The sequence below is a fragment of the Canis aureus genome, chromosome 21, assembly GCF_053574225.1.
Source record: "Canis aureus isolate CA01 chromosome 21, VMU_Caureus_v.1.0, whole genome shotgun sequence".
NCBI lineage: Eukaryota > Metazoa > Chordata > Mammalia > Carnivora > Canidae > Canis > Canis aureus.
The window spans coordinates 37,645,238-37,665,116 of record NC_135631.1 but is presented as its reverse complement, the minus strand read 5'-3'; the positions used below and the strand labels follow the sequence as shown (position 1 = coordinate 37,665,116).

At 35.6% G+C, this 19,879-nt stretch overlaps 1 protein-coding gene across 13 annotated transcripts in view; it reads right to left on the bottom strand.

Annotated features, from left to right (window-relative positions):
- Nucleotides 1-19,879, bottom strand: part of MAGI2 (membrane associated guanylate kinase, WW and PDZ domain containing 2) — a 1,325,593-nt gene that overhangs the window by 584,741 nt on the left and 720,973 nt on the right. For all 13 annotated transcript variants that reach the window (XM_077863874.1, XM_077863875.1, XM_077863880.1 and 10 more), the window contains exon 3: nucleotides 5,847-5,966. In XM_077863874.1, the coding sequence (XP_077720000.1) occupies nucleotides 5,847-5,966 (120 nt within the window). The remainder of the gene's footprint in view (nucleotides 1-5,846; nucleotides 5,967-19,879) is intronic.

The following is a 19,879-nucleotide window of genomic DNA, read 5'->3' as shown; positions in this document are numbered from 1 at the left end:
AAATTTATAGAGCTAACAGTAAACTGGCTAATGTTGTACTTTAAGTAATAACAAGCAAGTCATTTCATGTTCCTTGACTTTAGTCTTTAAGTTATCATTTATATGGTAGTATTAAATTAGTTAATTAATTGCTTGGTTTGTTTCTTTTAGTCTTTTTTTGGAGAAAGAAATACTTAGAAATACGCATTTATATTATATATTTTGGAAAAGGCTGGGATTACAAAAGGTCCCAAACCAAAAAGATATTTTGTCATGTTTTAACACACAATAATACATCTACTTTTAGTGCCTTACACAAGAGCAAAACAGCCTGCAAAAATCATACACTCTCTGTCAATAGCTCTGAGTACAGACTGAATCACTTACAGGAAAAAGAAAAAAAAAACTGGCATAATAAGATCCCAAAGGAGTGTAAAACTTCACTAATGTGTTTTCCTCTATTGGTCAAATAAACATTTAGTGAGCTTTATGTGTAAATGTTTAGTGTTCCTAAACTGAACACCCAGATACATGGCTTAGAATCTTCCACAGTAGGAATATTACCAAAAGAAAGAAAAAGGAACAAGTATTAAAATAAAAACATGTTATAATCTGGATATATAATAACATCTGGACCCCTTTAAATGCAAGCTCCAAGAATCTACAGTTGTTATAGAGATTATTATTTATATGGTAAAAATTTTCTCTTGTAATAGAGTGTAAGGGAAAAGGAAAAACAATGACATTTTATCTCAGTTTGGTCTCCTGGAATGACAACAATCTTAGCATCAATTTAAGCACTGATCTGCCCTTCAGAAAATATTATTTACATTTCAGTGAGTAGAGACTTGGACTGATAGAAGAACAGTTTTTCTCAACACTATTTATAGTACCAGTAATGATTTTTCTTTGGCTTCAGTATCCCTTTATCACCCAATGCTATCTTGATTGAAAATGAATTTATATAAAATTTATTGTATCTCTTCTCTCATCATGAACTGCTTAGGTTGTTTTCATAGAAAATTATTTGTACTTAATACTTTATTAAAAGGTTTATTTACTCATTTGAGAGAGATTATCAGAGCAGGAGCAGGAGGGAGAGTCAGAGGGAGAGAAAGAAGCAGATTCCCCCTTGAGTGGGGAACCTGATCTAGGGCTTGATCCCAAGACCCCACGATCATGACCTGAGCCAAAGGCAGACGATTAACCAACTAAGCCACCCCGACACCCTGTACTTAATAATTCTTTTTGGAGGATTTTATGTGCTACAGCAGGAAGGACCATAGTTTTATGTACAGAAATGAACATACTGAATTTCACAGTCCCTATAAATTAAATTGTTTAAGAAAGTAGGTGTGTTGTTTGCAAGTAGGTTCAAGTCCATATACATTAGGTCCATGATTAGGAGAAACCACAAAATTGAGGTGAAAGTGAGTGCCATTTTTGTACTATATTCTGTTAAATGCCCAAATAATTTGCTGGTCTTGATTTAATCTTTTTAAAAACTGGGGCAGTATTACAATTGAACTTACATCTATCTAAAGGGAACATTGAAGTTTAGGATCAGTAACTTCTTTGATAGAAAAATAGTTTTGTTTCCATTTAAAAAGCACAAGAGCAAAATACAGTAGTTGACGCTGACAGTACTGCTCTGGAACATGACAGCAGATGAGTTAAATGAAATGAGATTCCAGGCACAGCTCAGGAGACATGAGGTTGGTTAATAATGACATTCAGAACAAAAGCTGAGGCAGACAATTGGTGTGAATAGTTAGGGAAACCATGAATGCAACATTCCAGACAACTGGAAGAAGTAGGTCAGGCAGGATTCATGGATTTGGAGCCAAGGGTAATTCAGCACTTCGGACAGTACCCAAAGACCCTGCTTCCTTTCAGGCACTTAAGAGTGCTTACCCTTTAGATTACCAGATTAACCCTCTTAATTCTACCTCTTGGTGTCTCGCTTATACCTACATGTGATCTTAATCCTAAAGGAATTATCTAAATTTAACTAAAGAGCTCTGGGTCAGAGTTTCACACGAAGCCTACACCTTCAGTCGGGACATAAAGGTTCAGGGTATTTTTTGTTACTTGATTTTATGCAAGGCTTACCGCTGGGCTTTGTTCTATTAACTTAATTTTAAACTTAACTCAATATGAAAGGTAAAGATGAGATCATCCAAGTCATAAAAAAGAGGCTATTTACCAACACCCGATAATCCATCAAAACCAAGTCCTTTGGGCCATTTGCATGCAAGAGCATTCAGCAGCTGCTGTATAGCAAACTGAAATGAGATGCTTAGACTGAATGAAGAGTTGGTGCTGCAGAGAAAAGACTTTAAGAATCTTCTAAAACTCTGCCTAGGATCATGCGGCATAACTGTTGATAGTAACTCAAACACACTTAGGCCTTCCTTGCAGCCTTAGGTAAGTAAAAGAATTGCTTTTTTGGAGCAAAATATTTGAGTAAATTGCTAAGAGGCAGATCTGCAATTCAGGCCAGTCCATCTTGCTTATAGTCAAAGGACAAATTCCATTTTTCTTCAACACTACTTTTCAGGTAGGTGTTTCCTGTTCTGAAACTGAATAGTGGGGATAAACACTGTAAGACTGGTTTCTTCAATAATGGGCATCTTAACTAGACATTTTATAGAGGGCTTCCTTGGTCTTTGTTAATAAAACAAACAAACAAACAAGCAAGCAAATGGGTTCCCAGTTCCTGACAAAAAATGCGTAAGTTGCTAAGTATTCATGAGAAAGAAGAATCAGAGGCTGTCTCCCTACCTCCAATTGCATTAACAGTCTTGATGTTCTGGTTTGTAGGTTGGAATCAATCCAAAGGACCCAACATAGTTAATAGGTCTATAACCTTAACACTGAGAGTAACCTAATTTCTTATTTTCTTTAGTGGACTCACAAATATCAAGATAATTTTTTTTTTAGTCTGGTTAAGGACTATAGAATACTGAGAAGGTATGAGAATATTCTAGCTAGGAGGAAGGACGAGGGTAATGGGCCAAACACTGAAGTTGGAATATAACATAGAAAAACTGGGACCTTACCAAAATCTTATGAGAGATTGATATTATGAAAGTTTGACAAGTATAAAAGCTCTCAGGTCTTTCTTTGTCTAGGTGAATAGCACATGACTCTTATTCTGTATATTCTGAAAACATTAACAGCAGAAAAGGCATTCCTCGGGTTTTCTTGACAAATAACACACTAATGGTAACCCTGAGCCTAGAGCTTATGATCAATCCTGAAGGAATAATAGCGATTTTCATTAAAATGTCAATTCTACTAGTTCCTCAACTGTAATTGTAGAAAAATCCGAAGACCCTAAGATTTCAGAATGCTCCCTAGTTGTCTGCATAGATGGTTGTGTGACCTGAAAAAGGTCTTATTCATCCAAGTATAGCATGTGTATATGCAAACAATGGTATTGATTCCCCAAAGCCATATATATAAATATCAGCCTTATTAGTCGGTGATTAGTTCTATGTACGTGGAGGCAATTAACTAGCTGGCACCAAATTTTAGCAAACTAAACTCTCATCACTGAAGAGATGTCTAAAGAAGATTCAGGACAACTCACCCGGGCTCATAAAACTTGGCTATGTTTGTATGGTTTCAAGATAGTTTCCTCAAAATTTAACTGTAACCCAAAATTTAAGTAAGACTTTATTTTAAAATTTTGCTATTAAATTTCACAACATCTAGTTTATCATGAGAACATTAGAGATTTAACATGATCATTTGGTTTAATTTTTTCACCTTCTATACAGTTAACACAGTCTTTATTTTTAAAAACAAAAGGAAAAGGTCATATTGTTAGTCATACTACTCTTGGAATGCTCCTGTATATTAAGCCACTGTTTCTTTGTTATATAAATATAATATTTAAATAAGGTAATTAAATACAATGCATTATTATTGGCAGACATGCAAACTAATGAATGCCACTAAATAATGTCACAAACACTACAGGAAAATATATTACAAAATTTATTGTTTATTTACTCTGACTTCTTTGATATAAGTATTTTCCATGATTTATACAGACAGTTATTTTTCATATCATGTAAGGCAGCTTATATGACCAACACAGCTTTTGTATTTAAAATATTTTCTTTTTTTAGATTAATTTATTTATTTTAGAAAGAGCAGGAGAGCTCATGAGTGGGGGGAAGAGGAGGGCAAAGAGAATCCCAGGTAGACTCCCCACTGAGCATGGAGCCCTATGTTAGGTCTGATTTCAAAACCCTGAGATCATGACCTGAGCTTAAATCGACTGTAAGTCGCTTAACCAACTGAGCCACACAGGCACCCCTGTATTTAAAATATTTTAAATCACCCTCCACTATTGCTCATTTTTGACGATATGAACAAGAAACAACATTCGTGTAAAATCATTTTCCTTTCCTGAGCATTTTTGCCTAACCTCCTATAAATGTGACAATAAGCAACTAATTGTCTTAGCCATAAAACGTGGCATATGTCTTAGCCTAAATTGCCACAGGAATGCAAAATAAAAGAAGAGATTTTAATAGTTTCGAGAACTCAAAAATATTAAGTTCTTTTTTTTTAAATTTTTATTTATTTATGATAGTCACAGAGAGAGAGAGAGGCGCAGAGACACAGGCAGAGGGAGAAGCAGGCTCCATGCACCAGGAGCCCGACGTGGGATTCGATCCCGGGTCTCCAGGATCGCGCTCTGGGCCAAAGGCAGGCGCCAAACCGCTGCGCCACCCAGGGATCCCAAAAATATTAAGTTCTTAAATAACTATAGTCCATTGGGCATCCACAAGTAAATGAAAGAGGAAGAAGAGGGTCAAACTGCTAACAAAACCAACTTATTTGCTGATAGTAGACCTGAGCTATTTTATAGACTAAGCAGCAATGTGTATATTATAGGTTTGGTTTTTAATATAACTCACTATTAATTATAGGACAGTAAAACTAGATTCATCTTTAAAGTTAATAACATATATATAGAAATATAGATCACACATATAATAACTGTGAAATAGGAATAAAAATAATGTTCTCTACCTATTTTAGTCACATTATTTTAAAATTTCATTATGCATACACAGATACATAATTTCATTAGACATAAACTGCATGCATGTAGATAACACATATGTATAAATGTGATCATATCAACATCTTATTTATCAGCATTTTTCAATGCTACCATTCCTCTTTTACAGCTAATTCTACTGAGGTTCAAGGACACTAACTGGGTTATTTAGTATTTATACAGTGGGTAAGTAATAAAAGCCAGATTTGGTGCTGAGACAGATTCTGGCTCATGTTACAGTGTTCTTTCCACTGAAACATACTTCCCACATTCAAGCTTCTAGTGTCATTTGCTGTTCCTATTTGTCTCGGGTACACAAGGAGACTTGCTATTGTAGTAGACCTTTGAAGAGCATGCCCAGATCATATTTTCCTACTTCATCATTTTGCATGGGAAGCAAGTAAAGGCCAGTTAAGTGAAGAAACTGAAGAAAACCATACAGAGATAATGAGAGGACTGGAACTCAAGTCCTGTGCTCTTTGAGATGCTCCCCAGAGATGAGGATAAATTATTTGGAAGATCACAGTTTAGCCTCAGGACACCATCCTAAGCATGCTTCAGTGGATATTCAGTGAATCTATACATATCTCTTGGCATCTGAAGAGTAGAATTAATCCAGAAGTACATTTATTTATTTATTTATTTACTTGCAAATATGTTTCTGACCTAAGCTCTCAAAATAAAAACAGTAGCATATTGGTAACCTGGTGTCCTAATGCATATCAATCAAAGGAGAAAAACGTGATGCAACAAGGAATACATTTAGCAGTGCAGCTGTGCTTACCTTCATAAGTCCCACTTTCTAGGAGAGCACCACTTTTCTCCAATTCCATAAAATCTTCAACGGTGATGAAAATATAGTCCACTCCAGGGACCTCACCCTCCTTATGTGGCCTTGTGGTGCCTGAATAAGGACAATTTAAAAACAAAAGAAAGACTCTAAGTGATCTGTTGTTGAACTTTAGAAATACCACCATACTTCTGAATATTCAATAACACTTGTTTGTACATCCTGCGAGTTGGCAGTTTGCATTTGTCCTTCTGTTTGTTTGGAAACAGAAAATAGCAGGGGGTAAAGATTAAAGTAAATATACAAAGCATTTTTCTTCATCAAGCTTATAAAGAGTTCATTGCCATGGAATGTGGTTGCACAGATTTTTTTTTCCCGGTGAAAAATACAGACCATTGTGCCTTTTTGGAAGGGGCGTTTTGAATATTGGGCCAGGAGTCTGCTAGCTCAGGAATTTACATATCTCACTTCTATGAATAAACTTTCATTGTTCTGTAGATTGCCTTGCTATGACATAAAATACAAAGGAAAATAGAAATGTTAGCAGCATGTCAATTTATATTTTCATGGTTTGCTCCTTTGTGAGGGTACTTTTGGTTGTCATTTGCACCGAAAAATAACTTGTATTTGATTTAAAGAAACACAAAATCTTTATTATTACTTAAAATTAATTAAATAACTGAAATTGGTGATTATTATAATTTAGTATTATAACGCTAGTAATAGTCCTTCCTTCCTGCTTGCCTGCCTGCCTTCCTTCCTTCCTTTATAATCACCGTTAGTTCTGACTGAACTGGGAAGTGACCTGTTCCTAGGGGTTACTTCATGGGTCCGCCACTCCTGTTTCCTATAGAGTGAATGGAGCTTCTGTGGCCAAGGTGACAGAAAAATCAACCCGTGACTCAGTGCAACCATCCTGGAGAACTCAAGCTTTCAGACCTCCTGTCCAGTTCATGAGGCAGGAACCAAAGTAGAGACATGTTAAAGGCTATAGGTTTGTTTTCTGGTGCATTTCCTTCCCTGAATATGTCTTATGTTCTTTTCTTTTTCCAAGCCACCTAAATAAAATGTTTTGTATGATCAGGTTGGAATTTCCATAATGCACATATGCAAATAGTTTACAGAAATATACAGAGGTCAAATATTTAAGCAAGTATTAGTATACTGGCAGGCTTCTTCATATTTAAAATTTCCTCCATATTCTCTGTATACTAAAGAAATATTTTAAACCTTAAAATTTAATTTTCCGTCTATGAAATCTTTATCAACTAGGCCATGAAAATAGCCAGTCAGTTCTCCTTTTGGTCTATTAGGATCAAATCTGAACTGCAAATGAAAGGCATAAACTCATGTCATAACATACAATGTGCTAGGGAAATTGATTTCTGATAAAAATGAATAATTTCCATTGAAAACATTTTTTGAAAAGATTTGAAGGCATTATTTCCTAAAATTAAATTTTATAACCTTTCTTTGGAGGTTGCAAGACACTTTTTTTTCCATAATCGCATTTAATGACTTTCTCCTAAATTTGTTATTTCATTTTGTTTAACTGAGCCACATTTTGCAATATTTCCTACTGCTTTTATGCTATAAAATATAAACCTCCCACACCTAGTATGCATAATGTTGTCAAATTAATGTTTCTATGAGAATCTTAACTTTCAATATCCTGACTTTTATATGCTTAACCCTTGTGAATTAAAAGCACATTAACATAGTTTTTGGCAATCAATTTGTTTTTCTGTTTATTTAGAACACACTCTAATCATTAAGAAAAATCACATAACAAAGATTCAATTTTCCTTCCTAATTTATCTGCATATTTCAGAAACTACACACTTTGATTGATTAACTGCTTGCAGAACTGTAGTGCATTCCTAGCACAATGTGAGCACAGGACCACAGGCTTGAAGGCAATTTCCAGGTCTGCTTCTTGCCTGGAGTTGATTGCCGTGTCAAACCCGAGTGAGTATGTTTGCTGTTGTGATCTTTTAGGGAGGACCATCAGTACCCTGGTCCACTGGGTACATTTTCCATCTCTACATTGCACTTAAGGACAATGTGACTGAGCTCCTGCCTTGAAGATATAGACTCCCAATGGCTACCTTAGTGTCACCTGTTGCTACAGACCTGCTTGATGATGACTATTTGGACTGGGGATTCGCCTACTTCAATATGGCTTGAAGAAGTTCTACAGTATAGTCCCAAATGCTGCAATTCCCATCTCTGACATCCATCTCACATCCTGTTTTCTCATTCTCTTCTTCTTTGTAATTATAACCCCCAGTCTCTTGACCTCTTCTAATTTTCCTGGTGGTTTCTCAAATATGGCTTCATTTCCTTCTCTAAATTCTGAAGGGCTGGAAACAACCTAGAATCCTGTCCTTCCTTTGAATCACCTTCACCATTTCCCAACTCTTTAGCTCCCAAGTTCACTAATCATAGATTATACAGAAAACCACAAAGATGCACTAACTACAAATGCAGGTTATATATGTCAGTTTGACTGACAATCTTTTTATACATCTTCCCTCTGTCACAATCCCACCATTTTCTAATATTCAACTGCTTTGACTTTCAGCAGAAGACATTAGCTCATTCTCTTTTTGGTGAAGTAAGAGACTAATTTGAAGCCAAAGTCCCTGAAATTTCTTAATTTGTACTTTCCTTTTCTGCATTATCCTGACCCTTAATTGGAATCATCCATCCGTCTAGCTAAGATGAATCCATTCTTTTCTGCCTTCCTGCAGTTTTTTTTTAATTAGAGTTACATATACAGATATTTTGAAGATTCTACTATTCTACAGAGTTTAGTGTTTAAATAAAAGCAGACTGTCATCACCACTCCCCACGCTCTTTTATTCAAAGGCAAAGACTTTCAACTCTTTTAGGTGATTCTTTTGCTTTACTTGTATGCATTTAATAATTTATTTATGATGTCTTTTGTTTTTTTTCTTTTTTTCTTTACTTTAGCTATTATTTCCTGATTTCTCAGTAAAGCAAATGAAGATTTAGCTCTTTTTTGCCCACACTTCCACACATCACTTCTTCCTTCTTACCTCTTCTCATTCTCCCAGTAGAACAAACATGTGTTGAGATTACTATTTAATATTTACAAAGATAATACCACATAAATCTATTTGCAGCTGAACCTTGTAGTGCACTAATTTTCCTTTCTTGCATAGCTTTTGTTTACTCTAGATTTAATGTTTCCATTTTCAACTTTTCATATATTAATAGATATTTCAATTAATTAACTCCCTCCTTGTTGGATAAATTGAGTTGCAACATATACAAATATATTTGATATTTCATCAGGTTTTTCCTATTTATGAAATCACTCCTAGAGCCTCTAACCTGCTCCAATCCAGACTATGTTGTTCTACGACACAGCTACCATCCTGGGATCATCTTTTGCCATCATCATGGGGCTTCTCTTTGCCTCTTCTATGTTGTACTGCTTTCTCCCAAGTCCTAAGTCTCTTTTTGTGGTCTATTTCCTCATTTTGGTGGAGCACATCTGTCAGAATCTTTCTATCAAAGGTTGCATAGGAGCTATATTTCAAACTTTGCATGTCTGAAAAAGTCTTTATTCCATCTTCATGGCTGGCAAATCCGATTCAGCATTTCAGAAAAATATAATAAAAACATGTTTTCTCCACTCTGTTCCTCTGTTAATGTCAGCACCACCATCCTTCTAGGCATGCATGCTTTGAACCTTTCCTTCAGAGATACAGTTAGGGTGTCTGTCCCTCACTCTTTTATTCCTTCTCCAAATATTTGACACATTCTGTGCTCTGGATCTTCACAATGTCATCCTTCTCTTCTGCACTATCTCTGCTCCCAAACTGCTCTGGACCAGGGACTGGCTATGTCACTGGTGAGTCTGTCTCTTAGTACATCACTATATTCCTTGATTAGCCCTGGGAAAGCATGAGGTTGATCACATACCCTCCAAAAGGCATACCTATCTGATCTCTAGTCAACAGATTTGATTGAAAACATAAGGAGAGGAAAATACTGAGAGTTTAAATAGAAAAAAAACTCTTAGATTCTACTATTAACAATAAAAGGCAATTCCAATGGCAAGCCAGGTTGTAGATTCTTGGATGGACTTGCTTGATGGAACAGGTAAGAGGATATAATTTAAGAATTTTCCTCTTAAGAAATGTCTTCCTTTTAGGGACTCCTGGGTGACTCAGTGGTTGAGCCTTTGGCCCAGGGCATGATCCTGGAATCCCAGGATCAAGTCCCACATTGGGCTCCCTGCATGGAGTCTGCTTCTCCCTCTGCCTGTGTCTCTGCCTCTCTCTCTGGGTGTCTCTCATGAATAAATAAATAAATAATCTTTAAAAAAAAAAAAAAAAAAAGAAATGTCTTCCTTTTGGACTTGTCATGACCACTTCTTCTTTCTGTGAAGCCTAAAATTTTCACCATTAGAATTACTCTTTGGTTTAGACAAAACAGAAACTACCTTTAAAACATAAGCTGTAGTAGATAAGAATGTGAGCCATGGAATAAAACTGCCTGGGCTTGTTGGAGCTCTACCATTTGCTATCCATATTACCTTGAGCAAGGTATTTCCCCCTAGAAACTCTAGTCTTCTTATTTATAAAACAGGATTAATATCAGTAGTACTTTTAAAGCGTTGATTTGAAGAACAAATGAGGTAATCTATATAAGGTACTTAAGACAATGTCTGGAACACGTTAAGCACTCAAAAGGATTATATATATTAAGTATTATTGTCTGGAAAGGCAGGGATGACATCATGGATAGTTCCCCCGCTCCCCCATGAATTCTTGCCACAAATATTAATTGAGCACTTACTATGTGCCATGGACTATTCAAGATACTGAGGATATATCTTTTAATAATAGGTTCCTTTCCTTTGTGAAACTTATATTCTAACAAAGAGAGACAGAGAATAAATAACAACAAAAAGCATAATTAAAAAAGTAAGTTATATAGTATGCTGTAAAGAATTAAGTTCTATTAAATGACCACAAATCTAATAATTTTCATCTGTGGATTGTTTAGTGGGTCAATTACTGAGATTTTTAACTGTTAGTTTATACAAAATGAGCAAAAGAGAAGAGAGAGAAAGACTATAAAGGATTTGAGGTCAAACAGAGATCTACAATATTTGTGGGTTGCAGGCTTCCCAGGGGTGAATGTCAATTTGACTAAAGGCCTCTGAGGGGCAACAAGAGCTTAGTTATATTTTGGAAAGAATCACTCAATTCCTAAAGAGAAATTTTACTTTTTTCAAATATTTCTTGGTCTAGCTTAAGTAAACTGGCTTATACATTGGTGCTCAAAATAGGTATTTTTGAACTTTCAAGGTTATTTTCAGAAGACTGATAACTATGACAATGCATCCCACATTTTTAAAAGAGGGAAGTGGAAGCATGGTGTAGCAGAATGGTTTTCGAAGTTGGAATTCAGAACATTTGCATTCTATTTTTGTTTTAATAATTTAGATATGTTGTCCTAGATTAAAATATCATTTACATTTATTTATATATTTGTTTTTAAGTAATCTCTACACCCAGCATGAGGCTCAAACTCATCACCCTGAGATCAAGAGTCACATGCTCTTCCAGCTGAGCCAGCCAAGCACCCTGACATACAAATGGCCAATAGACATAAGAAAAGATGTTCAACATCATTCATCATCAGGAAAATATGAATAAAAATTACAATGAGATATCACATCACACCTGTCAGAATGGCTGAAATTAACAACACAGGAGCCAACAGATGTTGGTTAGAATACAGAGAAAGGGGAACTGTCTTACACTGTTGGTGGTCATGCAAAGTGTTGGTGAGGCACTCTGGAAAATAGTATGGAGTTTCCTCAGAAAGTAAAATGTAGAACTTCTCTATGATCCAGCAATTGCGCTACTAGGTATTTACCCAAAGAATACAAAAGTACTAATTCAAAAGGATAAATGCATCCCAATGTTTATAGCAGCATTACCTACAATAACCAATTATGGAAACTGCCCAAGTACCCATTGATTGATGAATGGATAAAGATGTGGTACACACATATACAATGGAATATTCCTCGGTCATAAGAGAGAATGAAATCTTGCCATTTGTAACAACATGGATGGAGCTAGATAGTATTGTGTTAAATATTATAAGCCAGCCAAAGATAAATACCATATGATTTCACTCATATGTGGAATTTAAGAAATAAATGAGCAAAAGGAAAAAGAGAAGCAAACCAAGAAATAGACTCTTCACTATAGAGAACAAACTAATGGTTACCTGAGGGGAGGTGGGTGAGAAGATAGGTGCAATATGCAATGGGGATTAAAGAATGCACTCGTGATGAGCACTGGGTAATATATGGAAGTGTCAAATCACTATACTATGTACCTGAAGCTAATATTACACTATGTTAATTAACTGGAATTTAAACATAATTTTTTTAAAAATTAATAAAAATAAAACATCATTTAGTTGATCATCAGTTGTCATATGCAATGAGGTAAATAATAAATATGAAAGGGTATTTAAAAAACTGAAAACATGAACACTATAGTAATAAGATTACATTCCTCTTTAGTAATATTAATAGTACTACTAAGAACAATACAATTCTAACAGACATCATTGATGGTATCTTACTTTTGGAATCTACTATGATTAAAGTTTTAAATAAATTAATTTCATTCAGGCGAACACTTCTTAAACATAAAAAGCTCTTTTGCCTAAAGGTTCAGGTTGTCACTGTTATTCTTTGGGTATAAAGAAAAATAAGTTGAGATATAAATCCATTTCCCCTGATTACATCTAAAATGTGAGACCTAGTTGTTCAGTCACTACTTACAGGGTGTTTTTGTCTTTTGTTAGGTAGACATTTAGAACCAGTAGAGAGAGTCCACGGACTCTATGGCAAGAAGTTTCTTACCATTTGCTGAATTATCTAAAAAGTGTGAAAGCGCTCATAAAACCTGACTAGTGAGCCATTGAATTTTACCTGCAGGCATAGGACCTTCAACAACAAGAGTCAGAAAGCATCATTTCAGATCTATGCATCCAGGAAAAGATATTAGTTGCTAAATCAGTGGGCCCCCAGAAGGAGGAAGCAATTGGTTAAAGAAAGAGAAAGCAATTGGTGATCTATGAACACCCATTTGGAAAGAAATAAGATTCTAAAAATAAGGCAAATAATGTGAAATATGATAAAGAGTTGTATGATGGGAATCTGTAGCTAAAGGTAATATCTAGACTAGAAGAATAGTTAAGTTGAATTTCCTAAAACAGCTACTTACCTTATTTTTATGCTGAAATAATTATAGTTACTTTCCCAACTCAAAAGGATTATGAATCAAGAGGTGACAGTGAAACAAGACTCACCAGTAATAACAAGTTATCCACCAGTGTTGGGAATCGGGTGGAAGCCAGGTCGGATAACAGGGCAAGTACAGATGATTCATCAGAGAGCTAAAAGTTGAAGCTCATCTTCTTTTAATGCTCTTCTATATTTGGTTGGGACTTTCCTAAGTGGTGTTTAGAGAAGTCCAAAATAAATTTTATTATCCAGAATGTGGTTTATAGATTTCATTCTTTGTCTCCTGGACCATTCCTCCAAAGGAAAAATAAATAGAAAGGGAACAGGGGAAATGCTAGTAAACTGAGTCTTTGCTCTATCTCCTATTGCTTCATTTCTTAAAAAACAACTTATTTGATAATTGCTAAATTAAGTACTGTATGAATAACACCTCCTTCATGAGTTAATAAAAGCATATAGCATTTCTGCTCAAAAGACATGTCTGAAGAGAATGAATGCTCCCAAATGGTTAGCTTATTATTGATACATAGTGAAAGCACATCAAGGCCACTTGTCATTTTGTTACCATGGCAACTGGGGGTGCCAAAATGGATTTTTAAAATTATTATTCTACTTTTTAAATGAAGGAACATTGCTCCTTTTGTCTTAGGAAGGAAAGAGCATGATGTTGGTGGTAAATGTAATTCTGAAGCACATTTTGCCTCAGCCTTTGATATGTTCTAATTTTAGTAAAGTGCTTTAAAAAGCAGTTATTGGATTACAGAAAAGTATTACTACCTAGATGATGGTCAGTGCAGTCATCTATTGTAATCTATTTTGATATGCTAGCGTCCATTGCACGGCAGGCACCTACTACACACCTGCTAAAGAAATGGAATCAATCATTAATAGTCAATGTGTTCTAAGCAGATGGGTCACTGTGTGAGAATCTGAGAAACTGAATTATTTTCTTATGCATGTTTCTGAATACATTCGCTCTTTATTCCTAGCGTTTCTCAACTGCAAGCTGAAGAAAATAAATCTTGACAGCTACAGTGACTTCCTCTGGATTCGACCTTTAATTAACTTACTCATAGATTTCTAAAGACACTTCTTTACTTTGTCAGTTACTCATTAGCAAGTGTGAACACCATCACCAGATTTGTGTGTGTGCTTCCAGTGAAAACAACCAGGAGATTCCTTGGCCAATGCCTTTAATCAATTTTGACATAATCTGCTTAGATCTTATGTTTTATTACACTCATTTACAATCATATAAAATCCAGAAGTATGATTTTATATAGACAGAGCTAAAGTTAGCAAGACAAATTATATAGTTTGGGTCACTGAATCCTACACGATAGATTATAAAGCATTGCGTGCTTTATGGATTTCCTATTGGCTGATGCGGAAGGTTGGGTTAAGGTCAAAAAACAAAACCTACAATTTGGGTCAATTAATCACCTATTGGGTTTAAAAAGTATTTACAGCCTCAATAATTAACACTCTGCATATTTTATTAAATATTAAATACTGGACAAATCCATTTGCAAAATACCACTAGTAACTTCGACTTATTTTGTTAACAGTGTATTGCTCTAAACTTCAGTAATTATTTCAAAACTCTCCTATCCTCTAAAATAGCATGCTGTCAACTATCGTTTAAAGTTGCACTGGCATAGCTAATGATGTTGTGTATTTTTCAGATGCAGAAGTTTTTGAAGAAGAAACCTCTCCTGGGATATATCTGGACATACAAGTTCAGACTAATGTCCCATACAGCACCAATCACCGTTTTATTTTATTTTTTTAAAGATTTATTTATTTATTTATGATAGACATAGAGAGAGAGAGAGGCAGAGACACAGGAGGAGTGAGAAACAGGCTCCATGCAGGGAGCCCGATGTGGGACTTGATCCCGGGACCCCAGGATCGCCCCTGGGCCAAAGGCAGGCACTGAACCGCTGAACCGCTGAACCACCCAGGGATCCCCCAATCACTGTTTTAGATCTTAACAGTATGGACTGAAACATTGTCATACCCAAACAAATGGTTATTAACATGTAGGATGCATCAAAATCACATGCAGAACTTGTTAAACACAGACTGAGGGATGTCGCACCCAGAGTTTCTGATTCAGTAAATCATGGGTGGCATCTGAGAATTTAAATCTCTTAACAAGTTTCTAGGTGATGTTGATGCTGCTAGTCCTGGGACAATGATTAGAGAATCACTGCTCTAACCTCACTGAGATCTCTGGAAACCCAAACTAAAAGCAATATGAAATTTCATTATTCATTTAACTACAACAACTCATAAAGTATGTGGTTCTTGACCCTAGTTGGCATTCACCTTAACTGATAGCCATGTCGTGGATTCAGAGGAAACAAGCCATTCTCAATTTGTTGGTGTATAGGTCAACAATCATGACAGATATATCCGATCCCTGCAATGCTCTCTTATGCTATTGCACATTGCTTCTCCATAGTTCTCTTAGAAGTTAATTGAATTTGGAAAATAATGGACAAATCTCTATTTATGTTTGCTTATAAATAACTTTAATTATTATTGGAAGTAATATAAACTATATTGGTCCTATGTATGCAACAATATGGCTTAAATTCTGAAAGACATAGGGGGCTTGAATGTAGCTCACCAGGACTGGTAAATGATAAAACAGCAAGAAAAAACAAGTATACGATGCAGAAGAATTCTCATATTAAGAAAATATGATAATAATAAAAAAAGAAGACACAAATGGAAAATTTGGAGATCTCCAACAAGCAAACAAAATAGCATCTTATTATTTCTCTACGCCAAGGTACCTGATTCACTAAATGTTAGATTACAGCTTGTCTACAGCTATATTAATCAGATTCAATCAGAGGATGGCAGCATGCACTGTGGAACTAGGACCCATAAAGTTCTCAGTTAGAACAAATTATTTAGAAAAATATATCCTTTCATCAATTCCATAATTTCACTTCTATAAGTATATCCCTCATAAAAACTAGAGAAAACAAGGAGTTAGATGAGACATGTCATTTAAAACTCAGTTTGTTTTATTGTCCTTGTCACTTGAACTCAAAACCCATGATACTAATAAAGATAGGCAATGTTTATGTAAACATTGTGTCGACTATACTTATTTTTATTTTTAAAAAAATATTTAATTAATTTATTCATGAGAGACACACAGAGAGAAAGAGAGGCAGAGACACAGGCAGAGGGAAAAGCAGGCTCCCTCCAGGGAACCTGATGGAGGACTCGATCCCAGGATCACGACCTGAGCCAAAGGCAGATGTTCAACCACTGAGTCATCCAGGTGTCCCAGTCAACTATACTTAAATAAAAAATTTAGATTATCATACGGACACCTGGGTGGTGCAGTTGGCTAAATGTCCAATTCTTGGTTTTGGCTCAGGGTATGATCTCAGGTCCTTGAAATAGAGCCCTGCCTGGGGGTCCGCACTGAGCATTCAACACTGAGTCTGCTTAAGACTTTCTCTTCCTCTACCCTTCTCCACCACACTCTCTCTCTTTCTCTAAGATAATCCATATATATATATATATATATATATATGTATATATATATATATATGTATATATATGTATTATTTTAAAAAGATAAGCAATGTTTGGGGTGATTATTTTTGAAGCTGATGCATGCATCATATACATTTTCAATTTTAAGTGTCCTACACTAAATGATCATACTTAATCATTGAAAGTACCAAGACATCACTGACTGCTGACAAGTAAGCATCCACACACACAGGAAAAGCTAGGGCAAGGGGGAAGATTTCATAATTGCACAGCATTTAAATCATTACAGCTTTGGTGACAAAGAGTTAATAACCTGAATCGTATCCATTCCTTCACACCAAAGTCCATCTTCTCCACCCAGTGGTTTGCTGAGAAAACTTTAGCTGCACAATTACTTTCCCAATTGAAGTTCTGCCTTTATTTCACTTGCATATACAGTCTAGAATAATTCACTGCTCACAGATACAAAGACATGGCAGGATAAAATGATTCACTCAGGTAAAATCAGATTCCTAAATAGTTATATTCTTGGTTTCTGATCCATTCTCACAATTTATAGAGGGACAGGATAAAGGGACACTGGACTCTCACTCATAAAATATGGTAGCAATCCACAGTCTCGAGATTCTTGAATTGACTATTAATTTCCTGAAACTTTAAGAGAAAGAAAGAAGATGAATGCCCCCTTTTTTTAACCAATTAATTCAAGTTTTGAACTTTTGATTTTAATTCTTCAATACGTAATTTAGATATGTTCTATATCTGGCATTCTATAGGATTAATAAAAAGAGGCTTTTGATTCCCTAATTTATTATTTAACAGATAATGTTTCAAGATTACATACTGAGCTAAAAGAAAAGAAAGATCAGTGACTTTTTATAGAAACAATATATATTTAGTTTGAAGCTTTTATACTCTCCTCATGTAAAATTAATTTGGGCCAGAACTAAACTGCACAGATACTGTCAGCCTCTGAGCAATGCAGAGACGCTCTATTCTTTGACCTTCATTGCACAGAAGGTTTAGTGGATCATAACTTTATCATTTTATCTCTATTAGAATCTTGCAATGATATTAAGTTTTACTATCACCATATGTCTCCATGGCATTCTATATTCTGAAATCCCCAAGTTAGAGTCTATAGAATACTAGAAAATCCAGAAGGCAAGAAGACGGTTAACTATTCAGGGATTTCAAAACATGGAAACGATTTTCAGATTATATGGCACAAATCACATATTTGAGTCATCAACTTTTATTTATTGAGGTTTTCAAGTATAGGCATGCCAAATTATGATAGAAAGAAGGTAAGAATAAGGAAGGGAAAGAGATAGGACATATAATGGGTACCCATTAGGTACCCTAGGAGAAGTGTTTTCATTCTAGTTGAAATCCTGAGTTAAAGAATCCTCTGTGCATCTGGTTTATATTATGTTCACAGTAATCACTATTGTATGAGTTGATAGTTCATCATCCTATTTCTTATTGATAGAAAACAGAATAGAAATTCACAGCTCAGTTTTTCATATTATGAAAAAATTACTGCAGACTTGGAGAGTATTATGGCAGAAATATATTCAGCCATGGCTGATGGGCCCTTAATTCCAAAATCCTTATCAGTGTACAGTCATGTGTAGAAAACATCTGCTTATATTTTAGAGCAGTTGTCACCACTCAGGCTCTTATGATGGCGGGTCAGCCATTTATTTTTTTATTTTTATTTTTTTAAGACTTTATTTATTCATGAGAGACACAGAAAGACAAGCAGAGACACAGGCAGAGGGAAGAGAAGCAGGTTCTCTGCAGGGAGCCCGATGTGGGACTTGACCCCCGGGAATCTGGGATCAGGCCCTGAGCCAAAGGCAGATGCTCAACTGCTGAGCCACCCAGGTGTCCCAGTGGGTCAGCCATTTAATGTTGAGTTGTAAGAGTGGCTCCTCAAAAAACTGAATGAAGAAGGAGAAAAATTACTTGATCAAATAAAATAATAAAAAGGAAAACACAAGGACCTGATTTTTCTTTAGCCAACACACAATTTTATGCCTCTAAAGGTTAAAAAAGAGAGAGTGAGGTGGGGACAGAATATTGCTTCTGCCTTTTTAAGACTTAAACATCAGACAACCAGCCAGCAGACCTGTAGCCTAGAACTATGAGATCCCTTTGGTTTGAAGGACAAGAGGACTCTGTTTCTATGCAATTATCACAGCCCCCAGGACACTGTGGTCTTCTTTCCAGGAAACTGTATTTGGTTTTTCTTTGGACAACAAATTAAAAGTGATGCACAGTAGAGGAATATGTAATAAGTGCTGTCAAATAATCATTTTTGACCTTTGTTGGAAATTTTTACATAAAAATATCAGAATAAAACCTTTTGGTAACAAACAACATTGGCTCTATAGACTCTAAAATCAATGTTTCTGAGGTTGCATTTATCATGAGCGATTAAGAGAAGTTTTATGAGTTAAAAATACAAAATAAAATTTTTAAGGGAATTTCAAATGAATGCTAGTTAAGGCATTTCTGGCACTAGATATTGAATTAATAGTGAATTATCAAAATAAATATCTGATTCTTTATAGAAAATACTTAAAATTTTAGATAGATTCCTATCTCCTTCATAGAGAATAAGAAACCAAGGATACCTGACAGGATTAATTGAGACAAAGTAGAAAAGAGAGACACCACCACCAGTACAGCAGGTGACTCAGAAACCTCCCTCAAAGTACCATGAAAAGTTGGAGAGCTAATATGCAATAGGGTGATAGTCCTTTGATGTTCACACCCAAGTATTAAGGACTGTTCTCCAGAAGAAGGGACAAAAGTCTGGTACTTAGAAAAGTAGAAAGGCGAAGGCTGGCCAAATAGACTGCAGGACACTAACAAATCCATATCAAAATCAACAATGCATGCATATTTAACATTCTTTTTTTTTTTTAAGATTTTATTATCTATTCATGAGAGACACAGAGAAAGAGGCAGAGACACAGGGAGAGAGAGAAGCAGGCTCCATGCAGGGAGCCCGATGTGGGACTCGATTCTAGGACTTCAGGATCACGCTGGATGTGGGACTCGATTCTAGGACTTCAGGATCACGCTGTGGGCCGAAGGCAAGCGCCAAACCACTGAGCCAAACCAGGGATCTCCCATATTTAACATTCTAGAACAAAGTTAAGAAGCTCTTTATCTGTGA